Source organism: Dermacentor variabilis, chromosome 1 (genome assembly GCF_050947875.1).
Source record: "Dermacentor variabilis isolate Ectoservices chromosome 1, ASM5094787v1, whole genome shotgun sequence".
Lineage (NCBI taxonomy): Eukaryota > Metazoa > Arthropoda > Arachnida > Ixodida > Ixodidae > Dermacentor > Dermacentor variabilis.
The window spans coordinates 231,345,596-231,371,970 of NC_134568.1; the positions used below are offsets into that span (position 1 = coordinate 231,345,596).

A 26,375-nucleotide genomic window follows, 5' to 3' on the forward strand; every position below is an offset into this window, starting at 1 on the left:
GACTGGGTTTATGAATGGTGCCAGTTATGGAACATGAAATCAAACATTAACAAATGCAAATTTATCCGTATTTTTCAACAACAGATTAGTTACCGAGCCTATCACATTGAAATAAAAATGATTTGGAATTGGTATGCTCATAGAAATACCTTGGTGTGCACACCTCATATAACTCATCTCGGAAAACTCACATTGATTACATAACTGACAATACCAGTCGTACGTTAGGTCACCTCCGCAGAAGTTTTCCTCGGGCCCGTGCACGCTTACATTACTGCTTGATAACACGTTGGTCCGCACTAAACTTGAATATGCAGCAGCTATGTGGGATCCTGCTTTCGAGTCACTTATAGCAGGCTTAGCCGGGGTACGAAACCGTGCATCACGTTTCATTCTTTCCAACTATCATCGCACCGCTATAGTGTTTACAGCTATGAATGTCACCTTATTCTTACCCAGCCTTTCTCATCCAAGAAAAGTTTCCTGCCGTTGTTTATTTCATAATCTTTATCATCACGATTCATTATCTAAGAATAGTTAATAACAAAACCACCCGGCACTTCCACGTGCATTGATTACTACCACAAAGAAAGTATTCCATTCTCGAATACTAAATGTTATTATGACTCATTTATTCCTTGCACATGCTTGTGCTGGAACCGCCTTCTACAGAGTGTTGGGGCGCTATAACGTAAACCTATTCCAAACTTTTCTATTCCAATTCTGCAATCAGCGCATCGCGATTGGTCAAAAACTTTTTTGGACCACCTCCAGTTCACCTGTCTATCACGCGACGTCACGAAATCCGCGATAGCTCCCCATCTGATATGACGTGCACACACTGATTATGCACGATTTGACCAAAAAAAAAGAAAAATAGATATTCATGCTTCGACGCCTTTTTGCCATTAGCCCTCGGTTATTGGCCAAAAGTTTTCGGGCTGCACTCACTTCACCCGTTTCTCATGTGACGTCACAAAACCGCAAGAACTTACCAGGTCAAAGTGACGCGTACGCGTTAAAGATGCATTAATATGCCGAACAAAACTGAATTTTCTTCTGAATAGCTGCAGACTGCCCCGTTCCGAAAGGAATAAAAAATTGCTGCCGCCGATCGCTCCGGCATTGGCTACTCGCCCTTGCCGGAGAGCATGTGTTTATTTGCGTGTAATAAAACTTTTTGCGTGGCCGTGTAACATATTCGAGAACTTTCGGCACGTTTACGACCTCATTCTGCCAACTCTTCTTTGCTTAGGATCCGTTTTAGCGTCATTATTAAGCTTCCGTTGCACGCCGCCGCGATTGTCGATGAGCCACCGCAAGCTAAGTAAGGGAAAGCGGACCAATCGCAGACGCCGGCACCACCCTCTTCATCCGGTTATCGACATTCAGTGCAGTGGCTCTGCCCCATCGAATCCCTCGCAACTTGAGCGTGCTCCTCGCCTCCTGTGAGCCAATTAGATAAGACAGTCCGCTCATTGCAGGCAATGTTATTCGTTTTTCAAGCAAACAAAACTGGCCTCCTATGAAAGAGAGAAGCATTTGATTGGTCTTTTCAGACAACCCTGCGGGTGACCGCCCGATGCTTGCGTCGGCAGTTACGCAAATTTGACGTCAGGAGATTGGAATAAAAACGCATTGGAATAGTTTTACGTTGTACGGCCCTTGCTGCCATTAGAGACATTAACGCTTTTAGAAGTGCTGCTACGAACCTGGTTTGTAAGTAATTACAAAACTGTTACATCATTCCTGTTATGGTTGTCAATCGTATTGCATTTATTAACATTGTACCCACTTCCCTCTCTAATGCACTAAGGTCCCTGAGGGCAACCGAATGAATGAATGAATGGGAGGAAAACAATTATTACAAAACACAGCCCAGAGGCTTCTTATTTAATTTTCTACAGGTATATATGCAAATGTTAGTTGAACTCATTGATGAAATTACCTAGTAGATATAAAATCAAGAAGAGGGTGGTGGGGGGACCGATGGAGTAGCACACTGTGGTATAGAAGTTACGTAAACAGCAATAAAAGGCCTCGGAAAGGCTGGTTAGCTTAGCTTGCCATATTTAAGGAACTTCTAGTAGATACAGAATCGCGCAAAAAAACTTCGCTGCGACATGGGAAACCATGGCTTTTAACCGCCGTTCCAAACGTCACCGTACTCTTATGCTCCGCGCGTGTATCTTTAGGGTTCGATCAAGTGCATGTGGATGAAATTGTACTTGTTTATAATTTCACTTTTTGTTTTTATATCCTGCCTGCAAGATCCACAACCATTTGCAGACATTTAGTCTGCGAAGAAAGTCTTTGGTAAACGTCATGACCATTGGAAAATCATTTGAAAACCGTGACCTCAAGCTTGTCAAGGTGAGTCTAGAACGGATATAGTACATAAACTTTGCGCAATAGTCAATGCATTGCATATGTTAAATAGGAAAATATTCAGGAAATCATTCATAAATGAACTGCGCATACATTCATTGCTCGCGGGTCACACTATTTTTTTTTAATTATAAGGTTTTACGTGCCGAAACAACGATTTCATTATGAGGCACGCCGTATAGTGGGGGACTCCGGAATAATTTGGACCACCTGAGGTTCTTTAACGCGCGCCTAAATCTAGGTACACGAGCGCTTTTGCATTTCGCCCCCATCGAAATGCGGCCGCCGTGGCCGAGATTCGATCCCGCCCAGCACCATAGCCACTAAGCAACCACGGCGCGTAATAATTAAGTTTTAGTTATTCACTTTAGTGCACATGTTTCGATTGTGAAATTGAAGCCGAGCAGTACAGTGAAGCCATGTCTGCTTCTGAGAAATCACAAGAGTATAAAATGTGCTGCGAAATAAATAATTCTTCCAGATGATAGTTTCCCAAAAGCTTTCCTCAAGCAGTTCGGAACTATGTTAAATGAAACGCTCATGCTTTTCGTTTTTCGGAATTTGGGGGCGGGACATATCGAAAGTGGTGGTAGTCTTAGGATTTCAGCTAAGCTGGCATTACTATATATACTTCTCGGCTTCAATTTCGCAATCTCTGCATGTGTTATTAAGGAAACAATTAAAAGTTGATTGTGTAAAATGTTACCTTGTTGCCTGAACATTGATTGCTATTTGTATTTGTCGTGAGAGTGATTTCCACCGCTTTTAGAAATATACTTACAACGGCCGATTTGCGTTTTATACTCCATGCGATTCTTAGAAAACCTGTTCAATATAACAAAAAGCTATAAACAATCACACGTACGCAAGCAAGCGCACACACACTTAGCAAAGTGAATGTTTTTTTTTTTTTACTGCATAAACATTGCCATATAAAATGTTTTGTGAATAGTCCTACACGTGAATAGCAACAGAAGTGAAACAAAAGACGACTTCTTTTAGCGGAGGCATATAATTTTGAGCTCACCATCAATTCTATTTTGCATCACAAAGATATGTGTGCAGCTACTGTTCAAAACCTTGACTTTTAAGGCAGCATCAAAGTGTGTTAGGATCTTTTTTTACGCTCCGCGGTGTGGAGCTCCTGTATTATACTCCTGTACTTTCACCGCTTCCTTGCGCAGCTATCGTCAGGACGAGCCAAAAGAGCCGTGTGGCTGGACGGTGGCATGCACGCCAGGGAGTGGATTTCCCCCGCGACAGTCATGTACATCCTTGAAGAGGTTCGTATGCTCGAGTTTTTGGCCATAGTCCGTGCTTTCGTCGTTACACGCTTCAGAGGCATCTACTGCTGTCTTTGCACAGTCGCAACGTTAGTTCTACCGCCAAATGATTTTTCTTTGCAGTCAGCATAACGATAAATCGCCAAAAGATGTATATATGATAGAAACAATGTCGCTGAATGTCCGGCCATGAGATTGGGCCGCATCGAAAGGCACACAGACCTATGGCTTGTCCGCATGCAGCACCTACGGACGTGGTTAAGGGCGTAGTTCTGTAAGCAGCACAGTAAACTAACAATGAAGCCAAGCGCTAGCCATCTGCCTGTTCCAGAAGTATACGGCGTTTTTTCTTAAATGTATGTGCTGCGCATGAGAACATTCCATGAGTGCAACGCATTATTAAAAAAAAAGGATGACAGGTTATACAAATGTTTTCGCATATACAGATAAAAAACCCTCCAAAGCACTGCTGCAGCAGATTGACTTGTTTTATGACGCAGTGGCTAATGTCTAACGTTCGTTACCAGTTCACGATGTCAGCAGAGCATCGTGCATCGTGTATTTGCACAAATAAACGAAATTGCAAGAAAAAACTGGGAATGGAGAATGGGGAAGGAGGGAAGACGTTCGCCTTTTGCTTTGTCTCGTCCGAGCTCTTGGTCATCGCAAGGGCTTCGGCAAATACGCGACGAAACCCGAGATTTTCCCTGACTATGGGTGGCAATACGTCCGGCTATCGTCAACTCCTGCCTATTGGCCGACTTGGGCTTTGAGCTGCGCACACAACTTATTAGGGACTTTTCATGGCACATACTGCACATCGACTCTGACCGGAACCAGGCACTGCTGTGTGAAGCATGATCGTGCAAGAAGAGCAGCCTGCACAAGCATGAGAGTACCAGCAGATGGCGCTGGTTGGCCTCCGTAAGAGCTAAGAACACATACAAAAAGCATTCGAGACGAACAATTCGAACCGGTCCCTCATCCAAGCTCAAGCGAGGCAACAACGGACGTGTTGGATTCACTATATGGTCAGGGAAAACCTGGGGGACCGGTTTGCACCTCTCGTTTGCACATTTGAAACAGCGGCGACACAGTGATGTCCTCGAAGTGCAGGCATGGTCAGGCCGTAACACGCCGCTCGGCCTCCAGGCCAATCGAGTGGGGTCCGTCGGTGGTGGTTTGACCTCAACGACGCGAACTCCTGAGCCCGTGTCATTTTTCCTCTGGTACCCAGCTGGTGAGCGGCTACAGCAATGACAATGACACGACCAAGATTCTGGACACCTTCGACGTGTACGGTCTACCGGTGGCCAACCCGGACGGCTACGAGTACACGCACATCCTCGTGAGTCATAGGCGCTTCTTCGCTTGTCGGTGAGCGACGCGGGGCATATCAATGGCGCCGGCTGCTTGCAGAACCGGCTGTGGCGGAAGACGAGGTCCACGACCGCCAGCTTCATCTGTCGCGGTGCCGACCCGAACCGAAACTTCGGCTTCAAATGGAGCTGTGAGTATGCGAAGGCATCTGACAGCATGCGTGCCGCGGGTGCAGGAAGCCGTGGACCGAGTATCACACGTCTGCGTATGTCGCGCGCGCGCGGGGCCGTACTTTGCCGCGTAGTCGCTGGTTTTCTCTTGACGGCAGGCAGGAGGAATGACAACAAGTGTTCGTGCAGCGACGTGCATGTTTCGCTACAACTGCAGTTGTCGGAGCACGCTCCTGCACGGTCGTCGCTATGTCCTGGCCGTGCAACCTGAAACGCGGCGACTGGAGCGGCACGAGTGCTCAGCTGAATGCACGCTGCTGGGAAGCGTGATGGGCTGGACTGCTTATTGCACGCGAGGAATATCCATACGTCGCCCCCACTGCTTCCCAAGTCATTATCGAGTGAATTTTGAAAAGGTGCACCGGGTGCACCCAGTTTTCCCTGCTCATAAAGACTTTCAACGAATTTATCAGTGCTACTTACGAAGCGTGAATATGATCAAAGTATAGGGGTCGGTCGTTAGTGGAAGAGGCGCATACGCAAAGATAATTTTGAGCTTACTTTTCACACGGAGATGACATGGAATTGAGGGTTTTCTCTCTATTCAGTGACGCCTCAACAATTTTACAGGCGAAGTTTTATTTAAGCAAGTGAGCTCAATAACATTTATATGCTTCGTGCAAGCGAAGAAATTATAGCCGGGAATGGCACACGTGCTCAAGCTGAACTAGGCCTCAGCTTAGCTAGTTACCACAGCGCCAGCTTGTTAAACACCTCGAATGAAAGTAGCAATGGCAGGGAGAGCCGTCAGTATTGCCAGTGATGAACAAAACTAACACCCCAGGTAACTTATCATGCTCTCTGGTTTGGTTCGCATAACATATGTTTGTTAACGTGCGTCCTCCATCTTTCTTACATCTCGTCCGTTAGCAAGATAGCTGAAATGCTCGAAACAACCCACCAAAATTTTTGTCGCGTCTTATTGTTATTAATAAAGGGAGTAATTTTATTTTACTATTTTGCCCTTTTTTTTGTGGTTAGTGAATTTCACCGTCGATAAAAAAGGCGCCGAAGCAAAGGGCGCTCGCGCAACCGAGTTGCGGGAGGCCAATCGTCGCCGAACGTCACGGATAACAGAGGCGCACCTGCGCGCGACGTCGTTTGGACGACGCTACTCCGCTGCAAGATGGCAATGCACTTTGCAGGCCTGCGCTCGCGCCGCTGGAGGCAACACGCATAGGACGAATCGCCTTATTAATAAAAAAAATTATGGGGTTTTACGTGCCAAAACCAATAGCTGATTATGAGGCACGCCGTAGTGGGGGACTCCGGAAATTTGGACCACCTGTGGCTCTTTAACGTGCACTTAAACCTAAGTACACGTGCGTTTTCGCCCCCATCGAAATGCGACCGCCGTGGCCGGGATTCGATCCCGCGACCTCGTGCTTAGCAGCCCAACACCGTAGCCACTAAGCAACCACGGCGGGTACGAATCGGTTTATATGTTGTACAGCGCCACCTTCTAAATTATGCTGGTTAACGGCTCTCTGCGGAATTACGCAATGAAATAGCAAGCGCTACCTAAATGTCCAATAAACGCCTTCAAGCGCGTCATTCCGTTAAATACCTACAAACGATTTGAGGACGTATGGAACGTAACTTCAGACGTAGCCGGAATTGTCTGCGACGGTTACTTGTTTCACTGCCGTATACTTAGCGAAAAAAAAAAAGAAGGAAGACCAATGTGTTGACAAAAGCAAGGGTCCTGGAACGGAAAGGCAGGCGTGCGAAACGCGCGTATACGCACGAAAAGAAGAAAAAAAAAAGGTATGCTGTCGTTTTACGTGCCACGACCTCATTATGAGGCACGCCGTAGTGGGAGACTCCGGACTGATTCTGTCCACCTAACGTGCGCGTAAATGTAAGTATGCAGGATTGATCTTGAACATATATGTAACACGGACGAACATATATGTAAACGGCGATGAAATATATAATCTGTGCGCCGAATATATATTTGTGAGTGAAATACATAGGTTTTGGTCGTTCTTAGCCGAGTGCATTTTCTTTAATAGCGAAGTGCTCATTCTCTTTTCCTAGATTTATTCTTCCAGCAAGTAGCGCGGGTAGCCTGTATTTTGTACTCTTTCTCGTTCAGTTTTATTGAAGGCAGCCGAAGGACCTCACAGTGCACAAGTATTTCCAGTACGGGTCGTAACCTAACGACTTATACAAGAGCTCGATCCCGTGTGTTCTCGGGGAAAGTTGCGTATTTTTCTACAACCGAAAAACGCAAGGCTCACCTACATTGCAGCGCAACTTTCGCGCCAAAGCTAGAGTTGCAACTTCCGTCCATTTTAGGAGAGCCTTCTTCAAGCCACGCGCTCCCAGTCACCTTCGCAGGCAGGCGCGCGACTAAAAGGATAAAATGATGACGAGGTGAGAACAGCGCGCTTCCGGCTGCTCAAAGACATTTATACGCACATCGGGTGCAACGCTGTGGAAGATACGCAAGAAGTACGCTCACCGAAATTAATCGGCCCGCACGTTCCGTCTATGCTTCGCTGCGCGCCAGCGGCGTTTTGCTCGCGCGAGTGTGCACGTGAGGCTGCTGCGACGGGTTGGAAATAAAAAAAAAAACGAAAAGCAAATTGATCTAAAACAACGTGTTAGCAGCCCCAGAAGTACACGATCTGTGTCTAAGGAATTTTTTTTTCATTCAGGGATGAGCTTATAACAAGAACGTTTTCGCAAAAATCGGTCAAAAGACACCGAACTATTGAAGTGCGAACGCAGTCACTGCAAGAAGTCACTGTATCTCAAGCATCCACAGCGTTGCACTTGATTTACGAAACGGAGTATAGGTAGAGAAAAAAAAAAGTTAAATGCACAACACAGTGCATACGAACTAGCACATAACTGCGATAATAGATAAATAAACAAATAAATAAATGGAAGTAAACAAACAAATAAGTAAATAAATAACCAAGCAACAAACTTGAGTCACAGCTAATACATTAACTTAAGCCGAGCTTGAAATACATGTTACAGCTGTTACTTTGTTCTTCGTTTGTCTGTTGCCGTTGCACGAGTTGGACATTCCAGTCCCGACGAAAGCAGAGAACGCTTCGTCTGCTCGTGTGCCTCACCGTGCAACTGTTGTGCGCAGCGGGCGGCTCAAGCAGCAAAGCGTGCTCGGAGGTCTTCGCCGGGAACAAGGCATTCTCGGAGCCGGAGACCAAAGCGATTGCGAACTTCGTCTATGCACGGCGCCGCGAGATCATGGCCTTCGTCACCTTCCACTCGTACTCGCAGCTCTGGCTCACGCCGTGGGGCTACACGGCACTTAAGCCGGCCAACTACCTCGAACTCGTGAGTGCTCGCACGGGATTCCTCCGCCAAGTATTTTGTGCACGAAAGTGGTGCGGCGTAAGGAGCTCCGGCCGCGTTTTGAGATGCGAGGCACGCTGCCAATCCCACAACATGGATGAATTACCTCCCCCATCCACCCCGCCTCGTTTTTTTTTCTTGTCTTTGTTTTTTAACTCATCGGATTGGCATAATCGGATTGGCAGCAATGACTATTGTTACGTGACTGTTATGTTACGTGACAATGACCATGTTACGTACTCAAACAAAGGAACTAATTACAATGTATTTACAAAAGGAGCGCAGCCACCAAGATGGAAACCAGCTTGTGCCAAGCCCAGATGCCCGTCTTCGTCTTAATTTGCGCCATGTCTCTTAACCGTCTGTTGTATCACACCGATATCAAGCCAAAGTATTAAAAGAAATGTACAATTCGTGCACGTGCAATATGTCTAGAGGTATGCAGGGTGTTTCACGTAACTTGTGCCAAGGATTTAAAAAAGAACGTGCTTAGCCGCAGCTGAATGAAACCAACGGCATGTGGTTTGTCGTCAAGTGGCGCAACTTAGAGTATCTTTTATATGCCGCTTAATTAGTTAATTAACTAAGATTAATTATGCACTTTTTTAAATATTCGCTTTAGCGCCAAGTGCGTTTCGGTGCGTTGTAGAGGCGGTTCAGAGACGACCGATCCTTTTGTGCGAGTGCGTGTGTGCGTGCGTGCGTGTGTGCGTGCGCGTGCGTGCGTGTGTGTGCGTGTGCGTGCGTGCGTGTGTGTGCGTGTGTGTGCGTGTGTGTGTGTGCGTGTGTGTGCGTGTGTGTGCGTGTGTGTGTGCGTGTGTGCGTGTGTGTGTGTGTGTGTGTGTGTGTGTGTGTGCGTGTGTGTGTGTGTGTGTGTGTGTGTGTGTGTGTGTGTGTGTGTGTGTGTGTGTGTGTGTGTGTGTGTGTTTCGGCCTTTAAAGAAAGCCCACGAAATATGAAAACCTCGTGGCTGCGCTTATGCGCTATCGCTCGTGCGCTCATGCGCTATCATGCGTGTTTCTTCTCTCGACAAGGATCACACATAGCCTTCGTCCTCATGACACAGAAAGCTAACAGCCACTGGCGACGAGGTCTTGCGCGTATCGCGACCACTGTACCGCTGCTGCCTCAAAGAAGCTTCGCATCATTATTCCAAAGTTACGTTGGATCTTTATTTTTAATGGAAAGCCTTCTTTGCTACATTCTAAGCACTTGGCGCTAGGTGGGTTCCTGTCTTGCCTCGTTTTACTAAAAAGAAAAATTAGTGTGATCAAATGGTGGTATCGAACCTCTTCCGTCAAGCACAGCAGCCTGGTGCTCCATACACTAGACCTCTTGAAGTAGGGAACATCGCGGAATACGAGGACGTAGAAGGGGCTCTGATCTCTAATTCGAGATGTTCGACCAACTAGCCGAGACGTTCACTTCATCAGACCACGATCGTTTCTCTTTTTCGTTTTTTCTTCTTTTTTTTTTTGCCTGTATACAACTTCAGTGCAACACATTCGCAATCACAGTGACATTTCCTTTTGAGTGGCTGTCTTAAAACACCCAGATCAATAAAGAAAAAAAATAGCTGAAATTAAAACTTCCTCAAACATGCAAGTTCATCTATATAGTACGGCGAGCCAGTGTGGCGGCTCAGGTTGAGCTCATACATCCATTATTTAGGCCACGATCGCACGCTTACTTCTCTCGTTCCAAAACCGATTAACTTTTTCAAACATTTGGCGCGTGCGTCCCCTGCCCCGTTTCTGTCTTCTTTCTTCGTGACAGCTCGCGCTTTGGGGCGCTTTGTTAGACTGCACTATTTCCGGAATCGGCCCACATTCCCCAGTACTTTCCTGGTAGCAGCTAACGCTACGTAGACACTGTGCGACGTTGCACCGACTTCATGATAGGCCCAAGTTAACCTTGTAATAACATTTCTTCGCCGGAATACAAATGTCATCGTTGTTTTACCATGCATATAACATATGACATAAAGATAGATATAAGTACGTACGAATGTATAACACTTAGTCGCAGATCACGTCACAATCCGTGTTTCTATCGCCCCCATTGACTGCCTATGTTGAGCCCGACAATCGGCACGTATAAATTCGCCTCGAACGGCTCCCACTAGCAATCGTGCCGTTGCCGCCGCACGATCGTCCTCAACGTGGTCGTCGTCGTACTGCTGTCGTCGCACATACTACACACATACTCGCGTCATACACATAATTTCTCGTATTACGCAAAAAGCATTGGCCCACATGGTAACGCTTTGCGGAACGCCAAACAATGCTGGATAGCCAAGCAGCTGCAAAATGCTTCGCATAAACTCATTTGCACAGTGCATGGGATCTGCACTCTTTTTTTTTTTATATGTAGGTTTGCGCGATCGACAAATCGCGCAAGGAAACATCGATTGGACTAGCGCTAGTCTTGTGCTAATTACCTTCTGTGATTTTGGTTTATTTGAGAACTCAATCATGTTAACGGAAATGCACCAATGCACCAACAAAATGTCGACATTATGTTAGTAAAAACTTTATCCGGGACTACATCCTCAACGCGTTACCTATATGTAAATATTTCGGAGGTGCAATTCTCTTCCGCATCTTGTCTTTGCTTCTTAGCGCTACTGTGGCTGGTGTCACTGCCCTTTTCTTCATCTAGTATGTCTTGGGTGGTAAACTGGACAGGGGGGCCACCGTGCCCACTGACAAGCGCTCTGTCCCATGCAGGCCCGCGCAGCAAGAGTCGCCACGACTGCGCTAGAGAAGGTTCACGGTACCAAGTACAACGTTGGGACATCCACCAGTATGCTGTGTAAGTAGCAAAGAGAGGGAGAGCTCCTACGCGACCCATCTTCGTTGTTGCAGACGTCGCCTCTGGAGGCTCGGACGACTGGGCCCTGGGCGAGGCGCAGATTCCGTACGCGTACACAGTCGAGCTGCGTGACACCGGTCGCCACGGATTCACCCTGCCGCGCGACCAGATCGTGCCTACGGGTGAGGAGACCTGGGCAGGGATCAAGGCCCTGCTGCTCGAGATCGCCAGCAAGGTGGACGAGGGAACGTGATGCACGGCCACGGTGGCCGAGACGACAGCAACATATGCATATTGATGTTCTGAACACGCAATTTGAGAATAAATATTTATAGATAAAATGTACCACCTATATTCAATCTATAGCCTGATTGTGGCATCAAGTAAAATGTCCTTTAAGTTCTTTCTAGTCAGGCCCGCTACGCAATAAGAGGCGGTACATATTGGTGGTTGTTGGGCCCACGTAAAGTGCCGAGAATGCTCCTCCGCTGCACTTTTGTCGCGTGTTCAAAAAGAACTAGCGAAAATCATGACAAACTGCCGTCCGAATTCGTAGAGTTGTGTATCGTGATGTGGCACGAATAACAGAAGCCGCTTAGCAAGTTGGTGTGCACAGTTTTTCATTGCACGAGGTTCGTCCAAATGTATCAAGTCCCCGGATATGCTGCTTGCTTTCTTTGCTTTAATATAAAAAAAAGCGTATACAAGGACTTTTGCTATCAACATGCGCCTAAACATGCTCGCGAGCGATTCAGACGGTCCATTCCACTAGCCAATCCAAAGGGGGGTCTAAGCATTTATGGGTCCGAGAGACCTTTCCTCCCCGTCTGTCGCGCCGTCCGAGTTACTACTTGGTTAATGAGTCCCCCTCCACCCTTGAGATGGGGTGTGCGTATCGTTCGTGAGCCTTTGTTGAATGACAGCAGCTGCTCGGCAAAAAGTCCAAGATGATGACATCATCGTCTTCGCGGCATGCAGTATAAGCACGAGATGCATGCAAAATATTAACTTCTCTTGCAGTATAAATGACGCGCTAGTTATACCCTGTTATGCGATAGCCGAAAACGAGAACGAATGTAATTTATTTTTCCTTTTCTTTTTTCCCAAGTAGCATTTTCATGGACCAGAAAACCCCTTAAACCTTGCTGTGAGTGTCCTATTTCGGCAGCAGTTGAATTTGCGCCTGCCGTGGCGTTACAGTCGCTAATCGAATCGTTTGAAAGAAGTGAAGGTGCTCGCGTGCAGCGAACCTCGCGCCTCGCGCATTCATCTCGCGCACATCCCTTCGCGGTTCTCCAGAGACGCCATCGGTCGTTCGTCGAGCTCTGCGGGTGCGATCTTCCCTGGGTTAGCAGACAAGGACAACCTGACCATTATGGTAAGATGCTGCCTTCCGCTGACACTTCGCTCTGTCGATGACTTGCTATAGAAACGCGGGAGCTGAACAGGCATGTTTGTGTTTAAAAAAATTTGGAGGAGGCTTAAGCCTCGCCTGAGTGGAACGCGATAGCATTCAGAGATCCCTGACTGCTTCTCACGCTTCCCGGCAACTACAGCTTACGTAACCGTAACGATTACAGGAAAACGCTAGCGGCGAACGCCATATATGCACGAAGGCGGATTTTCTGGTAGAAACGAGGCCTCTTGCGTGGGCCAATCCCGGAGCTAGTCAACAGCCGCACCGACCGTTAAACGGCAGGGAAAATGGGTTTGTGTTTGAGTCGCCGCGTAACAGAATCATGTTTTCTCGTATATACAAATTACAATCCGACGCTATCATGTCTATATGTTGAGCTTAAGTCGTACTTTACGATTTTCCTTGCGCATTTTACCTGTATAATTCAATTAGTTCAGTAATGCCTCTCCGCCACGCGGAATGCCTGCGTGGATCGGGATGCGTGCTTCGGGATGATTTTTCTCTCACGGACAATGCCGCCGACGCCGAAGTTGCTGCGACACGGGGCCCTTAACGTTAAAATATTAAATCGAGTCATTGGTGAATGTGAACGTGCTGAGTTTGCTACGTATACATTCGCAAACGGCTATCTCGTTGTGGTTTGTCCATAAAGAAAAACGGTGGCGAAATACGCTGAGTAGGTTCATCGAAGTTTTCAGAATACAAACCAGGAGATATCTGGAGTTCCTCAGATCGTATAATTGTGGAGCTTAGGGTGTGTGGTGTGCGTCGGCCAGGGTGCGAGGACTTCTTTTGCTTTTTCCATGCTTTGAAAACGCTTGCGAATAGCTCTGTATAGCTTAATTCTCTGTATAGGGAAGAAACAGGTCGACCGATGGTTCAGTGATGCTCGTTCAGTTAGCGCTTCGCCGGCCACCCGAATAGATTGACAGTAATAACGAACCAGCCTAAACCATACTGTAATAAGCTCTAAGCGAAGAACCCATGCTGCATGAACCCTTGCGTCCTCGAGAAGTCGTTCGTTTCTTATTCAGGATCCTCAAAGCCAATTAGAAATTTTAATGCTACAGCTATACTCATATGCTGCTTGCACAGGTATATTTTATGCACTTTAGTGGACAGTGAGGGTCGGCAAGTACGTAATTAACAAAATTGTTCAACAACTTCTTTAATTTCGCGATCGTGGTATATGTTTGTGTGAGAAACTTGAATACAATTGTATTCGAGGCCAACTCCTTTGTATGACATAGTATATAAATCAGTATGAATTAGCTCTAGTATTACTCGCTGACCGAATGCACTGAGCAAAGGTATTGGCTCTCACTTCTCCCGAGGAATCTTGTTTGTTGAAGCAATGAAGCAAATAGAGCCATATGGGATATGCGACAAATAACGCATGGCGATTCTTGAAGTCCTGTCGGCGTTTTCGCTGTCGAGACAGCGTAAAAGGCAAGGAGGTTTTGACGGCCGATGGCGATGCATCGGAGACGACGGGTGTGCCTATCATTTTACCTTGCGGCCCATTCATGACTTCGGTCTTATTATTATTAACCTCACCTGCCCCTCACTCCTCAGTTGTAACACGTTAGCGGGCAGTTGGTTTGAAGACTTAATATAATCTGTATCGCGACTGAACGAGTACGTAGAAACAGACACACAGAGAAGCGCTGTCTCTGTGTGCCTGTTTCTTTCTATAGGTGGTTGTATCATGTTTCGCATATTCCGCGCAAAGTCACCAGAGAACATAGACCTTTCCATGCTCCTGCCTGTTATCACCAACACTCAATCGTCCACAGAGTGCAGAGTCATTATAACGCTTATATTCATGATCTTTGTATTTTAACGCGATAGCGTTAAGGAGCCCGTACCGCGTCGGCGTTGGACGTCGCTTCGGCGAAAGTAATTTGGAACCACATTTCCTAACCACGCATACCCAACTACTTCTCTACCACCAAAGTTGCTCAGGCCTTGTATTTCATTCTTTACAAAGTTATTCCTCAGAATTTTGAGAACGGCAGCCCACAAACAAGTATAATAAAAAAAAAACACCAACAGCACATGTCCTTTATGTTAGCTCTTTTCAGATTGAAATATTAAAAGTGCGAAGCAATAACAGGAGATCGACCCACGCAAGAGGCAGCGTTTCTACAGAAAGCTCGTCTTCGTGCATAGCGTTCGCAGCCAGCGTTTCCCTGTAAACGTTACGGTTACATAAGCTGCAGTTGCCGGGAAGCATGAAAAGCAGTAAAGGGTCTTTGAATGCTATCGCGCTCCACACTCTTGTAGGCGAACCTTAAGCGTCCTCAATTTTTTTTTCATAACTCGCTTTTCCGAGCTTTGCGTTGTTGTCATATACTTTCACATATTGTTAAATTGCCCTTCTCTTTTTTTTCTTTTGCATTCACCCTGCGCCTTGTTGTTGTATGTACTCTTCTTATCAAGATTGTTCTTTTTATTCATTGTTACTTTTTTACTTGTATTCCCCTGCAGTTTTTTCTTTATTTATCTATGTGTGCGCCAGCACTTAGACCTCGAGCATGGTTGTTCCTGGGCACGGTAAATAAATAAATAATTTATTTATTTATTTATTTATTTATTTATTTATTTATTTATTTATTTATCATGTTATATTATTACCTAAGCTCGTATTGAAAATACTGACTTGCTCAAGAGGACAGCAAACGATATATACTATAAGTTGGTTGTATTCTCGTAGCGCATGCGTGCATTTTTTCGAAGCTTGGCACGAGTCAGCCGAAACACCGTCTATGCGTTACGGACCTTAACTCCCCGCATTCAAAGTCTGGCGTGCTGGTGGCGTCGCCTACTGCACCGAGGTTCTTCACTGTTCATTTGCGTGTTTTACTTCACGAAAGGCGAACTATCCGCTCGCACCGCCAACAACCACAGACTTATTGATGTAACGAAATGACGCAGCTGACGCTTGCGCGTCGCTAGCCACATATGCGCCGTTGATCCTACCCCGCCCCTATAATAACACGTTCGCTTTTCTCTTCTGTTTATTTCTACTGTTCAAGCGCCTCGAATAATAGCGATATATCAGTAGTTTTCGTTTGCGGCAGAAGAACGGTGCAATATACGGCATTCCTGGTGTTAAAAAAAAAAAAAAAGGACGCCAGCCTCTTACAGTGAATAGGTTAGTGTAGTACAGTTAAGTACCATTCACACTTTGTTAGATCGCGCTTTACTCGCCGGCTAAATACGCGCTAATGTATTTCACAGCTGGGATCTGCATAGCACCGTCAATATGCAGTATATACCTGTGGAAGTGGCGCCTGCATGCCTAAGTTCCGTGCGCGCGCAAGTGCACGGTTCAGACTGCATATAGTCGTGTAGTGTGTAGGTGCGGCAGTTGACAGCTTCATTCGTTAACCACAGCGGCAGTGATCGGTGGATCAGGTGCGCAGCGGCGATGTCGCCGCCCCTGCCGGCAATCAAACCAGTGGTCTTGTCTTCATCAGCAGATGCGCAGGAACAGAGGAAAAGTGTGTGCAACGCACGTTTAAAAACCGCCACTCGGGTCGCCTCATTCCCGTAACGTTTACACGCAACGTGACAATAATCTCGCCGATCAGCGCTGGGACTGCTCCACTCTACCCGCTTCCGCAAAACCCATCGGCCGGCGTGCTGACCATACGAAGGGTGACGATCGTTCTCGCACCCACAGTTTTAAATCCCGCGGTCGCACATATAGCTCTCCTTTACCCCTGAGAGGTTTTCGATTCACGTCACAAGCGAACTTTATAATTTACGATGCCATTTTTCACTCTTTCGTAAATACGTGTATAGTTTCCCCCTCCTATCCTCTGCTATATGTCCTGTCTTGATGGCGTATAACCCCTTCTGATGTTGGCCACCGTTTAGCTAGGTCCCAGCATGAAAGAGCTAGACAGTTTCCGTGCGGCCAGCAGCAATATCATTCCCATCCTTTTCGTAAAAGAAAGCCCAAATAAACAACCACTCGCCATTCCGTTCGCACTGCAGGTGCGGCTTCTCCCATGGATTTCTCAAATCTGCGACGTCCGTGACAGACGCATATGCGACGCGACTCGCGGTCGCCACCCCGTCGCGATCATTTTTTTAGCGCATTCCCGCAGAGACCCACACACGAGAGAACGCGCAGGACACTGCACGTCACCTATAGCTGATTGTGTTCATGCACCGCACGCAGCACAAGGCGAAGATCCACTTTTCCGCCGGTGACCGTATTACATTCGGCGGAGACGAAGAAGACGAGGTTCCTCTCACCCAACTGGAAGCCCGCGGTTCCTTATGGAGCGGCCAAGCCTCGGTGTCGCAGTCCGAGGTCACGTTCCAGGGAGGGCGGCGCCCAGCATGGCCAAAATCGAAAACACAGCCGCGTAGAAGCACCTCCCGCTCTTCGCTGCAGCGGCGGGAAGAGGGCCGCCCTTTCTCGAGGCTACGCAGGCGCTCAAGGAACTCCCGGGCCAACGGCATCAAGTTCCACCAGTGGTGAGAAGAATATCTCTGTCCTATACCTGCTGTACTATTTTGTCGCAGAAGTACACGCTACCCGACGAGACTGAAAGAAACGAGAGCATGAGGGGATCAAGTGTGAGGAGAACATGTGCCGGAGTGGTGTATAACGATTCTATTCCACTGCTGTTCTTCTTCGCGCTCGCGATGTGGCCCGACCGCGTTATCTCCTGGATGGGCTGCACGTGGATGGTGGATAATAAGAAAGGAGTAGAATCGAGTGAAAGAGATTCTTACTTTATACACCGGCCATGGCTTTGATGAGTGGAAAGGGCAACTCGTCACCATGACGAAACCCACAAATTCTGCGCGCAGTGTTTGAAGATTGATAAGAAAAAAAGGCAATAGATACCTTAAATGCGTAACAAAAGAATCAGTAGACTAAATTAAATATGTCTAGAGATCGACCTGTCTATTTAATGCAGTGCGCTGAACAAATATTAGTGTTCAGCGTTTTCTATTATTTTTCAAAAGTTCGGCGTTCTTTGTTTTTCGGTTTTTATTTTCACCATAAAATTACTTTTTTCCTACTTTTTCTTCTTTCTTTTTTACCTTTTGCCTTTTTTGGGGATTTCGGTGAATATCCAGTTCACTAATTTTGCAGACACTGAACTGTGCCGTATCACTACAGACCCTGCTCTCAGCACTGCGGTTGTATCCAATACGCAGGATAGCAGTTTTCGAGAAGTCGATAGCAAGGGCACAACGACTAAGCAACAATTAAATAGAGCGCATTTTATATTCAAGCAAAGAATAGAATGAGACTTTATTGGTAACAATATGCAGCATAGAGCTATGACAAGGTAGATAAGACTTCGAGTTCACATTAGCGAACTTGACTATTGCACCCTGTACAGCGCGAAGTCTGCAAGGACCCTGATCCCTCTGCGTACCCTCCCTCCTGACCGCTTCCCGTATTTGTAGCAGTTACAAGCAAAATGGCTGCACAAATTTCTTGGGCATCAAGCTCCCTGTATTGCAGCGCATCTCGGCTTGTAGCTAAAAGACGATCGCTGTCTTAGCTCTCTGGCAATTTTGCTTTTCAGTGACCCTCTTCAGTTAAAATCGAATTCCTGAAAAAGGAAAGAAAGAATAGGTGTAACTTTTTTGCGGTTCAACAAATATTAGAGGCCTTCGTATACAGCACGAGCAGTAATCTATAAGCAGAAAACTAACCCTCTCAGCAGTGAAACGCGGAAAATTGCTGTATTCGTGCCGCTCTAGAAACTGGGGCCGAATTTACAAAGCCCTCAGTTCGTAAGCATTGTTCGTGGTTGGCCGACCAACGTTCCTTGGCTAATAATTTTCGCTATGACTAGTCTATGTTCTCGAGTCGCTCTTGTAGCGATCGTGATGCGTGCTAAGATGCAAGTAAGACTGCAGCTGCAGCTGGGGAGCTGCCCTCGACACGCGGGAGCGGAGAAGTCGCTAGGCATCCGCGGAACCGACTTCGTTACATTTAAAAGAACACCGTGCTACATCAGAGTTGTAATGCGTTAGAATTAGGCGTGTCAAAGTAGGGAAAAAAGTGTAAAAAGCCGGTATATGCCACTGACGGTCGTCTGCTCCGGGCCATCGTCAGTTGCACTTCGCTCCTCGAAGAGGCGGTACGTGTGTCCATTGAGTTCCTGAACAACTTTGCAGTGTGGCGAACGCACTTTAGATATAAATCCGGGACGTCAAAGAAGTCTGACGTGATGTTAGCGCATTTCTCGAGCATTTACCACTGAATCTCCATAGAATTTCTTAATCGGGCCTTTAACTGTAAAAATAAAAATTAAGTTTACAACTTGACAATAAAAACAGATAATACATACTGTGAACTTCATAAACTCAGACGTCAAAGCGGGCAAAGGCAAATATAGTATTATACACTGCTGTGAAATATGACACTAATTTGTGAACCTGCATGGCTTAGATTCGCAAAGCTTTTCGCTCGCAAGTACTCTCTGCAATTCAGTGACGCAGCCAGAAATGTACATCGGGGGACCGGGGGGGTCTCCTCCGACAGCTCCTCCATCTCTCTCTCTCTCTCTCTCTCTCTCTATATATATATATATATATATATATATATATATATATATATATATATATATATATATATATATATATATATATATATATATATATGTATGTATAGGGTGTTTTGTTTAGCTGCACCAAATGTTTGAGATTGCCTATGGTAGATATCACAGTTCTAACCCTTGACCTAATTTACTCGATGAGGCAGCCATTACTACTACCAGAAATCAAAATGTTCACTTGAATAAGTAACGTAAATATGCTACGCTAATTAACTTTTTATTTAATTACTTTACGCGACGTATTTCAACTACGAATTATAGTCGCTCAGTTCGCACGGCGTATCCACTTGGAACGAATTCTCTGGGCAGCACCAGTTCTGAAATATTCATCCAAGGTGTGCGCCGAAATTATTGGCGTTCAGTTACTTGTGTGCTTCAATGTATGAAGCAGCGGTTTCTTTAAAAAGTAACTGGAACGTCAATGGATTTCGTCGAACACTTCGAAAATTAATATCTCGGAAGTGGCGCCGTCCAGAGAAGTCATCCCACTCTCCTTAAAATTCTATTCCGTTAGTGACTGTTGCACTCACTTCTCAACATTCACCGGGTTGTTGAACGGCGCAGCGGCCCCTACCATTCCTATATTTCTGTTTCTGTGTGGACTTCGAAGCCATTCACCTACCTGCCCTCCCACCTGTTTGCTGTGACGGCTTCTTACCTTCCCTGGCCCAGCACCCCGTACTTGATATATATTTTGCCGTGCGCAAATAAGCGTTCTGTAAGCCTTCCTTTCTTGTCCAGTTTTGACCCGGTTTTTATTCTTAAAGGGCCCCTCACTAGGCCAAACAGCAAACTTCGGTTATACGCTGGAAGTGGTTACGTATCCTCTGGGTAGCTTTCTGCCGCAAAAATTTTTCAAATCGGCCCATTAATAGCCGAGATAGAAATATTTCAGTGCCGCGAACCCATGATTTCAGGAGGCGAGCTCCACTGCCAAGCGAGACGCTCTCTCCACTCGCCCCGTCGAGCATCCGCAAGCGAAATTCCTTCCCTACGTTCTCCCATGCCGGACCTCGAGCATCGCGTGACGCATACGTAACGGGCCCCGCCTTCATTTTTTTCCTCGCTTTTTTGCGGCATGGCGCGCTTCCGCTGGCGGCGTCGCGCGCGAGCTGTTGATTGTCTCGTTTCGCGCAGCGCACAAGTTTCTTCACTCGTTTCCACGAGTGCAGAATATACAATGCATGATAACGATCGTTTCTGCAAAGTATTACAACGCTACGCGCTGCGGAAAGACCTGAAATTTCAAACCGAACGCCATTTTCCCTTCTCCTCGCGGCTGCCGCGCTCCAAGCCGGAGGATGACGTACACGTGCTAGTGCGCCTACGTACACATGTTTGTGCTGGGACGTCGCTCGTGGAGACACATGACTTCAAGAATTATTCAAGGCAACATCTGTCATTTGTGCAATATGTTGCTCAAATAGACGAATTAAAGCTTAGAGAAATAATAAAACACACAAACCGAATGTCTCCGTGTGTTTTACTTCGCACCGCAGCAAGAGAGATGTACTTCCGTTTCGTCTGCTTGTTACCACGTCGTGCAGTCGCGCGCGCAGACACCGAAACGATGTCATTTTCTACCGTGTTCCAGCGCGGGATCATGCGGTGTGATCCGCTTGTGTCTGCCTCAGAATTCATGTAACAATGACTTACACCGCCAGTCAGGTGTCCTCGTGCACAGCGCGCAAAATTGTGCGCTGCGCGAAACAAGACACTCACAACAGCTCGCGCGCGATACCGTCAGCGGAAGTGCGCCGTGCCGCAAAAAAGCGAGGGAAAATATGAAGGCGGGGGCCCGTGACATGCGTCACGCGATCCTCGAGGTCCAATATGGGATAAATCGTCACTTACAGCGCATACATAGACGAGGGACAAAAACGACGACGAAGACAGCGCTTGTCTTCGTCGTCCTTTTTGTCCCTCGTCTATGTATGCGCTGTAAGTGACCACTGATATGGAATACCAACTCACCCGTACCCAAACCTTGATCCAGTATGGGAGAACGCAGGGAAGGAATTTCGCTTGTGGAGGCTAGACGGGGCGAGTGGAGAGTGTGTCTCGCTTGGCAGTAGAGCTCGCCTCCTGAAATCATGGGTTCGCGGCACTGAAATATTTGTATGTCGGCTATTAAGGAGCACGATTTGAATTTTTTTTTTTTGCGACAGGAAGCTCCCTACAGAATACGTAACAACTTCCAGCGTATAACCGAAGTTTGCTGTGTGGCCTGCTGAGTGGCCCCTTAACGGTGCGTACAAACTAGCTTGACAGCAAGCGCTTCTCAAGTTTATTAACTTGATGAAAGTCAGAGACAGAAGAAAAAAAAAGAAGAAAAATTATGCTGATCCCATGCGCTGTGGGAATAGTAGTAAGCGAAGCTTTCTGTGCTGTTTGCCTTGAGTGACGATAATTATCGGTGATATCGACGGCAAATGTTTAATTTCTTCAACGTTTAGTCCAACACGAGAGTTGTGAGTTGACGTTAAACGTTACCTTGCGTGAACCACTGCTGTATGTGTGCGCAGCACACAGAACACACAGGGGGAGATGTTTGCTTCAGCCGTTGCTGTGCGCCATACTTCATAACCTCTGAGAGGGTTGAGCATATTCATTGCCTCACATGGAACATCGAATCGTTGCAAACTTTAGGTGAATTATGGGGCTGTACGTGCCAAAACAACAATCGGATTATGAGGTGAGCCGTAGTGGCCGACTCCAGAATAATTGACACTGTGGTGTTCTTTAATGTGTCCCTAAATCAAGTGCACGAGCGTTTTCTATTTTGCCCCTGTCGAAACGGGGCTCCCGTGGTAGGGATCAAACACGCGACCTCAAGCAATGCCGTAGCCACAAGGCTACCGCGGCGGGTACAAAGGTGTTGATTTGACATGTGGCCGCCTCCATAATGTCGCCTAGGCCCTACGGTGTGCTTTAATGCGGCTCTACTTCTGCACACCCCGCGTAAGTTGTCCGCTTGACAAATTTGCATGGTATTTATTTTCAGAAATAGCAGAAACGTACCGTACCGTGCTTGCCCGCAACCGCTGTTGTGTCCTCACGTCACTTTTCCCTATCACCCCCCTCTTGTATGGGAGCTGCGAGCGAAGAGTGGCATGGCTCTTTTTACTTGTTTCGCTACTCCGCCGGTTCTACCCATTCTCTGCCTCCCCCCCCCCCCGCCTCTCTTCCATTTTATCTATCTTCCTTCTGAACTTGCACGTTAGTAGAAAGGTAAGCGCTGCAATTTCTGCAATGCTTTTGCGAGGGGTCACGGATGTCAAGAAGCTATTCTGAGCGAGCTCCACTACTGGAAAAGCTGGCGCCACCGTCGGCGTGACGTGGCATGAGGGATCACGTGGACACAGCGGCCGCGTCAGCTACTTCGGAAGCGCCGAAGCGAGCTGAAAACGAAAGTTTAAAGTCCCACCTGCGCTGCGGTTCTGATTAAGTGTCGAGGCTTTCCCGCCTTGGGTGTCTTCTTGACAACATTTGAAAGCACTACAATTGGTAGTGGCCGCCTTTGGAAACGTGCAGCATGGTAGGCTGCTGCTCGGTGCCGCAGTGCCGGACGTATGCAATGGAGCCCGGTGTCAGCCTTATTCACACGTAGCCGCAGGACAAGAAGCTGCGTGAAGCTTGGCTCGCGAAACTTAGAACCGGCAGAGAGCCATCGGCTACAACTCGAGTGTGCAGCAAGCACAGACGCGAGGAAGATTTCTAATACGGCGTCGGGGCTGCGATGTTCGGTGAGTAGCAGAAAGCGCGCACTGAGACACTCGCCCGCGCGCGCTGCCCGGCTAATGTCATGACGCTTTGGTCTATGAACGTGTTGATGCTAGATACTGGCAAGTTCACTGGAATGGAAAGGGAACCGTAAAAAGCACATAAAAAGAGGCATGACATAAGCTCACGCTTTGGTATCACCAAACAAAGAAATGTACTGGATTAAATAAACGAAGCAGCGGGTAATTGCTCGCTTAGACGACCGATAAACATACAGTGCGAGGCAACTTGAGAAATAATGGTATTTAAATGTCCAAGACCTTAGAAAAAAAATTCAATCATAGCGACGGGACATCCCAAGTCGCCCTGGTAGGTGTCGAAGTGCGTACTTATAGCGAAATTATTTTAGAGCGCAGCTCTTTGGCGTCCGTTCCTGGGTTTCGCGTCGGCGTCGTCGTCGGCCTCGTAACCAGCTCCGCCCCCCTTTCATCCCCCCAGCGCTAGCAGCGACCGACTGATACCGCTGGATGCCGCTGACGCCGCTAGAGAGTCAAGATAACGTGACTGCATAGAACACCGTCGCCGCCATGCAGAAAGAGGAGGAAAGGGTCCCCCCCCCCTGTTCTTGTGTGGCGGATAGGGTGCTCTTCAGTTGCCGACGCGCCGGTTATTCGTTGTCCCTGAAACCAACTCCGCAGCTGGGGTTGACTCACTATCGGCGTCAGCGGCATCAGTCAGTCGCTGCTATCTCTTCCCTCCTCCCTTTATCGTGTTGTCCGCTTGCTGCGCGCGCTTCTGCCCCCATCGTTTGCCGCTGGGTGTACACGCCGCCCCCCTCCCCCCTCTTCCTGCGAGTCTCCGGTTGTCAAAGCGCCGGCTCGAACTTAATTCCTTTCTTCGCTCCTCCTCCAATGCAACCCCTGTGCGGTGGCAATCAGAGAGCCAGATCGGTGGCGGCGGATCTGTATATGTGCACCGCCCGAGCCGAAATTGCCGCTGCCGTTCGCCCTGTGCGGTGGCAATCAGAGAGCCAGATCGGTGGCGGCTTGACATAAAGACAAACAGCAATTTCCTAACACTTATGCGGGAGAACATCCCGTTCCTCTCGCTCGTAACGCGTCCCACGGCTGTGACAACCTCGCGAGGCACTTGTATACATCTCGTCTTTGAGAATCAAGCATTGGTGTACCAAGTCGAACATATATCAGTCTATTTCTCCGACCACAAAGCTTCCTTCATGACTGTCAAGAACTGTTAGTGGAGTCTTTGTTAAAGGAATACGTGTGAAAAATAAAAAAAAATTCTGTGATGGCGCATACATGTGTTGCTCGATTTCTTTGCCTCAATCTATCGAAAAGGTGAAACAGCTTATTTGCTGCGCTCAAATTTCGCATTAGGAAGTAACGTAATCGTCGGCAATTTTTTTTGAACAGCTCTGATACTTTCCACGAAACACTGGTTGCTTATGTGCTGTCAAATGCTCGTATTCTGCTGCCTAAAGCTCAGGGCACGATGCGAAAACGCGCTCGAAGCGAAAGGGGAACATTGTGCGCGTACGTGGTTGCAGGCGCGCATTCGGTCACCGCGAACCCGTGCGATCGCTGCATTGAGGCCTCATTCTGTTATCCTCCATTTAGTTATACGGACAGCCCACTATAAGAACATATTTCACATAGTTTGCCCACAGCGTTTGCCTACCTTTCACGTAAGAAGCTGGTTCGGGAGACTCCATCGCGCGGCGACCGCGCGCAGTGGCGTTCACGTACGTATTCGGTAAAGAGATAGCGTCTGTAGACCATTCTGTGCTTTCAGTTTCAATAAACTTTCAATAAACTTACACGAAACATAACCTCTTAGATATGGAGAATGCCCTTCCTCGGAGGCCACAAGGGCGCCACAGATATATATCACAATTTATTTCTTTGCATGCACATGCTACAATCTTGCACCGCCCCCATCCTCTGACGAGTTGAAAGCTTCAACGCGAACATAATCTATTTTTCGTAATAACTGACGAAAGATTCGTAAAATCGTAGAACGTGCGAGCCAAAATTGCACGCTTTATATATGAAAAATTTGGGAAAGTTGGCAGGTGTAACAATACCGTATACTTCAGGCAGACAGGCGCGAGTTGATTGTTGTCGCACTGCGGCCAATTACTCGTGCCACGTGTGTTAATCCGCGCAATGTTATGCGCTGGCTAGCTGTTAATTGGGCAAACATGCACTTTTGTTCTCTCTGGCAGAAAGGACGCAGTAACGTGTCGTTAAATAACGCCGTTCTTGGTGTCGCAGGACCGCGCTGTGGATCGTTCAGATGACTGCAGTCGTAGTCACATTCGTTGTGGCAGCGCTGGTTGCTCTGACGTATGTGCTGAGGGAAGCCACGCTTAAGGCAAAGGAAGCGCACGACGCCGGTGGCGCCATGGACATCGATGACTTCGTCAACGTCACGAACGTCACTTCTGCGCTGCTCGGGGACCGCTTCGGCGCTGCAGACTTGGGCAACACCAGCCTGGAGGCGACTGTGGTGCGCGGCTCCGGCTCCTCTTTCAACAGCAGCGACGAGCTCTCCACGCACGACGGAGGTCCACCCTTGAGAGAAAGAGCTGGCGAGCGGCCGATTCCGAAACACCCCTCCAAGACCGTGCGTGGCGCCGGACCGAAGGGAAAACAACGCAGCAGTTTGCTCCGGCCCGGTAACGCAGAGAACAAACGACGCCAGGAGAGCGAGGCATCACAGGTACACGCCATCGAAAGCGCGGCAAAGAAGACCTCCGTGAAAACCTAAAAAACAGATCCGTGGCTTCAGGACTTAACGTCAGGATTTAACACCAACCCTCCATCAGCCTGACGCGGCCTCAGTGAATGGACGACGTAGTGGGAGTGAGAATAAAGGTCATGTCTGCGGTGTTCTGTACTCTGCTACTCGAAAAAAAAAGTCGCATTTACAGCGCCACAGTAGTAACGTACTTTGGAGCGTTCAAGCCGCACCAAAAAATTCTGAAATTTTACCAGTAAACATGGGGTGCGGATATTCAAATTTAGACATGCATCGTGGCTTCGCGGCAGGGGCACTATAACGTAAGACTATTCCAAAATTTCCTATTCTGTTTCTACAATCGGCCCTCCGCGATTGGTCAAAAGCATTTTTGGACTTTACCCTCCCGCTTCACCTGTCTATCACGCGCCGTTACGAAAACCGCGATAGCTCCCCATCTGATATGACGTGCACACGCCGATTATGCATGATTTGACCGAAGAAAAGA

General features: G+C 47.5%; 2 protein-coding genes across 2 annotated transcripts; both read left to right on the plus strand.

Moving 5' to 3' along the window:
* Positions 1-3,576: 3,576 nt before the first annotated feature.
* On the plus strand, positions 3,577-11,701 carry LOC142573064 (carboxypeptidase B-like). The gene is made up of 6 exons (XM_075682578.1): positions 3,577-3,671; positions 4,909-5,019; positions 5,091-5,181; positions 8,331-8,533; positions 11,281-11,365; positions 11,419-11,701. Exons 1-6 carry the CDS (start codon positions 3,618-3,620, stop codon positions 11,616-11,618), a joined length of 744 nt encoding a protein of 247 aa, XP_075538693.1. The 5' UTR covers positions 3,577-3,617; the 3' UTR covers positions 11,619-11,701.
* An 896-nt stretch (positions 11,702-12,597) lies between these two features.
* On the plus strand, positions 12,598-26,026 carry LOC142573070 (uncharacterized). The gene is made up of 3 exons (XM_075682588.1): positions 12,598-12,743; positions 16,975-17,276; positions 25,402-26,026. Exons 1-3 carry the CDS (start codon positions 12,741-12,743, stop codon positions 25,895-25,897), a joined length of 801 nt encoding a protein of 266 aa, XP_075538703.1. The 5' UTR covers positions 12,598-12,740; the 3' UTR covers positions 25,898-26,026.
* The last annotated feature ends 349 nt before the right edge of the window (positions 26,027-26,375 follow it).

What these genes read in the sequence shown, in the direction of transcription:
- LOC142573070 (XM_075682588.1), top strand. An exon ending in GGCATCAAGTTCCACCAGTG is followed by an intron (nt 17,277 to 25,401) that starts GTGAGAAGAATA and finishes TTGGTGTCGCAG; the next exon opens with GACCGCGCTGTGGATCGTTC.
- LOC142573064 (XM_075682578.1), top strand. Translation starts at nt 3,618, where the DNA reads ATGCACGCCAGGGAGTGGATTTCCCCCGCGACAGTCATGTACATCCTT. An exon ending in CTTCGGCTTCAAATGGAGCT is followed by an intron (nt 5,182 to 8,330) that starts GTGAGTATGCGA and finishes TGTTGTGCGCAG; the next exon opens with CGGGCGGCTCAAGCAGCAAA. An exon ending in GACATCCACCAGTATGCTGT is followed by an intron (nt 11,366 to 11,418) that starts GTAAGTAGCAAA and finishes TCGTTGTTGCAG; the next exon opens with ACGTCGCCTCTGGAGGCTCG.